This window comes from Nematolebias whitei, chromosome 1, assembly GCF_014905685.2.
Source record: "Nematolebias whitei isolate Nwh7 chromosome 1, NemWhi1, whole genome shotgun sequence".
In the NCBI taxonomy this organism is placed as follows: domain Eukaryota; kingdom Metazoa; phylum Chordata; class Actinopteri; order Cyprinodontiformes; family Rivulidae; genus Nematolebias; species Nematolebias whitei.
Genome location: NC_056498.1, coordinates 11,055,676 through 11,057,360, shown reverse-complemented (window position 1 = coordinate 11,057,360; position 1,685 = coordinate 11,055,676). Strand labels below are relative to the sequence as shown.

The window sequence follows — 1,685 nt, the reverse complement described above, 5'->3', positions numbered from 1 at the left end:
CGCAGGACACGAGGCGCAGGACACGAGGCGCAGGACACGAGGCGCAGTGACACCAGACAATGAGAGACGCAGGCAAACAGACTTAAATACACACACACACTAACGAGACTAACACAGAACACCTGTGAAACATCACAGGTGCAAACATCAGAAGGGAAGCAGACACATGTAGAACACTAGAGGGAGACAGAGACCAAGGAAAGCACAACTCCTACACTTGTTGCTGGATTTGTACAGGTATCTAAAGATTGTCAAGATTTTCTGCAAAACTTAAAACTTCTAAAAAATACCACAGAATGTCTGAATAAGCTTGTAACATTTTTAGAGGTGTTGGCGTTATTATTGTTGTTGATGGAAATGTTCTCTCAGACCAAGTTTGAGTCAACTATCCAGCTCAAGTTCTATTCGTTAAATTTCCTACGATCTTGAAAGCAGCATCTTGTGACCCCGCCCAACCCGGAACACAGAAAGTACCGAAGCTTCGGTTGGTGAGAATGATTTTTTAAAACTACGAAATTAATGTTTTTAAAGTAAAATAATTTAATGGTTCTAATGATAAACATGTTCTTTGTCTGTATTATTAGTCATTTTTAATAATTCTGCTGTCATAGCCTGTAAAGTTTTACTGTTTAAGATCAGAGTAGAGCTCTTTCAATTCCATGTGTTATAAACTGTTTATTACATTAATATAATAATTAAATTTATTAAAAGTAACTCTCTTATTTGTTCTGTGGGGTAAAACAGCCAGAAAAATCAGAAAACTATTTGATACATTCAACATTAAATGTTAAAAATAGATTAAAGCCACTTTTCATTTTTGATTAGAAAACTTTCTTCTTTTTTTTTTTGCTTGAACTAACTTTACAACAGTAATAAAGATGTATCTCTTATTTATTAAGATGTTATAATTCTCTTGTCAGTGTATGACTTGATATTTGATGCTCTGGTTCTGGTATAAAACATACTAAATGGTGCAATCATTCCTCACCTGACACTTTATGGGATTTCCACTCATTTCTAATAGTGGTGAGACGATCAGAGAAAGAGGAAAATATTGATAATTATATATAATTTTTTTTTTTTTTTTATCCTGTCAACAGGGATTGCATCACAGGCCCAGGATGGAGGTGGGGGGTTTACTGGAGGACTGCCTGAGGGCAGCAGCATCTCGGCAGCCCCCCCAGGTCTCTGAAGAAATGAGGCAGAACTACTGCAGCTGCAGAGGTCAGACACTAGATGGAGCTGTTGGCTGTGTTTGGGTTTAGGGCTCAAAGAGAAATAAATGGAAACGAATTAAAATGCTCTGAATTTGAACCTATTTTCATTTTGTTTATATAAAACAGTGTGAGTACTGAGTCACACTGTTTTCCTGTTTATAGTTTCCTTTGTCTGTTTTTTGTTTGTTTGTTTGTAATTAGTTCTGCAAAATTTGTTTTTACCGATTCATACATCAAAACCCTCAGCTTGATGTGATATAGTGTGTAATTGATTGTTTTTTGTAACTTTTAATCTTTTTGAAAAAATAACTTTAATTATAATGAAATTATTCAAATAAAAACTATGATGCAACATAGTCAACATAGACAACATATTGTCTTTGAAATCTGCTCAGCATGCTCACTCTAGTTTTGTCTTCTCACTACTTTTAGCTACCATTCTGCCGCTTTTAGCTATCACTTTTTACC

The 1,685-nt window shown here is 35.3% G+C and overlaps 1 protein-coding gene across 1 annotated transcript in view; it reads left to right on the top strand.

The window, feature by feature from the left end:
• Window positions 1-1,121: 1,121 nt before the first annotated feature.
• The window catches only part of alpk1 (alpha-kinase 1), a 28,991-nt gene continuing 28,427 nt past the window's right edge, over window positions 1,122-1,685 (top strand). The window contains exon 1 of the mRNA XM_037681814.1: window positions 1,122-1,224. Within this exon, the coding sequence (XP_037537742.1) occupies window positions 1,122-1,224 (103 nt within the window). The remainder of the gene's footprint in view (window positions 1,225-1,685) is intronic.